The sequence below is a fragment of the Panicum hallii genome, chromosome 5 (assembly GCF_002211085.1).
Source record: "Panicum hallii strain FIL2 chromosome 5, PHallii_v3.1, whole genome shotgun sequence".
NCBI lineage: Eukaryota > Viridiplantae > Streptophyta > Magnoliopsida > Poales > Poaceae > Panicum > Panicum hallii.
The window spans coordinates 55378635-55381458 of NC_038046.1; the positions used below are offsets into that span (position 1 = coordinate 55378635).

General features: G+C 46.5%; 1 protein-coding gene across 1 annotated transcript; it reads left to right on the forward strand.

The window, feature by feature from the left end:
- The first annotated feature begins 1111 nt into the window (after window positions 1-1111).
- Window positions 1112-2495, forward strand: LOC112893112 (tyrosine--tRNA ligase 1, cytoplasmic-like). The gene is made up of 3 exons (XM_025960279.1): window positions 1112-1707; window positions 1838-1925; window positions 2099-2495. The coding sequence occupies exons 1-3, from the start codon at window positions 1304-1306 to the stop codon at window positions 2180-2182; spliced, it is 576 nt and encodes a 191-aa protein (XP_025816064.1). The 5' UTR covers window positions 1112-1303; the 3' UTR covers window positions 2183-2495.
- The last annotated feature ends 329 nt before the right edge of the window (window positions 2496-2824 follow it).

A 2824-nucleotide genomic window follows, 5' to 3' on the forward strand; every position in this document is an offset into this window, starting at 1 on the left:
TTTTGAAAGGAAGCAGAGTACGAATCCGAATATATATTTCTCGGGTGTAGTCCTAGTTGGATCAAGACTCCAATCTGACCGCTCGATCAAATCGTGTAGTTTTGAAATATGTATGTACGTAGTGTATACATACACACCGGCCGACTGCATAGTACGAATCTTTTTTTTCTTTTTGAAAGGAAGCAGAGTCGTACTCTCTTTTTTTTCTTTTTGAAAGGAAGCAGAGTACGAATCCGAATATAGTGGTGGAACAGATTGATCAGGAGGCAGACCGCTGGCAAGCCAAACCCATCCGCTTGCTGCAGCTTGCTTGCGTAGGCCACAGTTGCATTACAGTAGGGATGCAGGGCTAGGGCTTGTTGTACAGGCCTAGAAGGGCTAGCTAGCTAGCTGGATGGGTACGAACAGGTAGACATATGCACACAGTTCACTGTTCATGAGAGAGAGAGGGGGGGGGGGAGGTATTGGTCAATGGACATGGATGCAATGTACTTAGAAACTGAATCATTTGTCTTGTGAAAATATAACATTTTTTCTCTACGAATATTTTTCACGAACATAGAACAATTTGCTTATACTAATATTCATTGAGAAAATTTACATCAAAAAATATTCATGGAGAAAATAAAGTACAAATATATATACTCGAATGTGGTCTTATGTTCTTGTGTTGACGATATTATCGTCACTTAGAAACTGAACTGGCGCTTCGTAGAACTGAGTGCAAGAGTTTGTTATGATAAAAGTGATTACCTTTAAAATAGTTTTCAGCTATATTTGTACTCTTATAAAATGTTTCACGTATCTTGTCATTTGTAAATCAATATTTGTGTATACAAGATAAAATGACAAGAAACACAAAGAGAAAAGATAGGGAGCACTCAAAAAATCCTTATCCTGCAACTTCTTGTTCCGAGTACTGCTAAACTTTAGCATCTATTAGTACTCGTATCTTTGCTAAAATTTTTAAATCTTGACTAAAATTTAACCCTAAAATTTTTTAAATCTTCACTAAAATTTAATCCACCCTATTAGCTCTCTTTTTTAGATAAATTAGTATTAAAATTTAGCACTGGTAAGCAAGACGCCCCCTAATTTTCTGTGCTCACGCGGCCACGAAACCAGGACATGGACATCTACTCCCACCCAGCGCCGCCGCCGTCCTCCCGCCCGCGCTCGCCGCCGCCCCAGTCCCGCCCGCGCACGCATTTGTGGCGGCGATCGGTGAGCGGCTATCGCGAATCGGCCGTCCTTCTCTCTTCTCCATCGACGCCGGCCGGCTGCAGGCGGCGGCGGCGAGACGATGACGCCGCAGGAGCGGCTGGAGGCCCTGCGCGGCGCCGCGGGGGAGTGCGAGTGCGTCGGCGGGGAGGACGAGCCGCTGCTGCGGCGCGGCCGGCCCCGCCCCGTCTGCCTCGACGGCTTCGAGCCCTCCGCGGCCATGGACCTCGCGCCCCGGGTGAAGATCGTGGTCGCCGACTGGTTCGCGCTCCTCGGCGGGGGGATGGGCGGCGACTGGGGCAGGATCCGGGACGCCGGCCGCCGGAACGTGCAGGTCTGGGAGGCGGCCCTGAGGGCGCTCGGCGTGGGCGCCGGCGAGGTGGAGTTCCTCTGGTCCTCGGACGAGGTCCTCGGCCGCGCCAACGAGTACTGGCGCCCGCTCGTCATGGACATCGCCGAGAAGCACTCGGTCGAGAGGATAGTCAGGTTAGTGGAATTTGATTCAAAAATCAAATTTTTAATTCTGGTAGCTACGCATGCTGTTAGCTGTCGTGGAACAAGAACAGCACCTAATTGATTCGATTTCCCTTGATTGCATTTCTGTGCGTGTTCGTAGGTGTTGCAAGGCGGTGTTCGGCCGGGACGAGGAACAGCTCAGTGCTGGGCAGTACATCATGCAGTGCGCCGATGTTTTCTTCTACCAGGTTAATTAATCCATGCCTGCCCTGAATTCACACAATGCATGCTATATGTAGTATGTACAAGAAGTTATTAAGATTATATATTTCGTTCATGTTGCAACTTAAATTGAGTTTATGCTATTTTCTCTCCTAGTCCATTGACACATACCGCGTGCTCTCTTCCTCTCCGTTGACAGGCAGACATGCCACATGGCCATGGATCAAAGAGAGGTGAATCTGCTTGCGAGAGATTACTGCGAGGCCAGTGGAAGGGACAATAAGTAGGTTTCTGAAATTGTCAGTTTGTCCATTAACGTTAATAATAGATATATGCTACCTGGTCTCAAGAATGGCCAGAAGATCTCAAACAACGATCCATCATCAGCTATATTCATGGGAGATAGCGAGGTTTCTCACTTGATACCTTTTTTTTTGTTTAAGGACAATCTTCAATTCTTGCTTCCCACACTAGTCCGCCATTTTAATTGTCTATCTCTGATAATTAAAGAAAGTATATGCGCTGAAGGTTACTTTCATGCTTATTGGTAAGAACCTGGTATAAAATAAATGTATTCACCAATGGCTATCAAAAAATGTTTGCATTGATGGATCATAATAGCGCTTCGACCCTCGGTCAAGTAAAGGATTTGCATGCGTTTAAACTAATCTGCTGGATTTTATCTCCAAGCCGACGTATATCTCGGATATCCCCAGCAGACACTGTTGAACCAATGCAAGTCAGGTCTACTCCAAGCTGCAGGAGAAGAGGAGAGAATCTCTATACAGAGAAAACCTGTAGCGTTCTCTATTTTAGAGGACCGTTTAGAGAACGCTGCTGGAGCAATAGAGAACGGAATCTTTTCTATATATAGGGTAGAGAACGGTTTAGAGGGCACCGTTGGAGATAGCCTTACATGCTCACT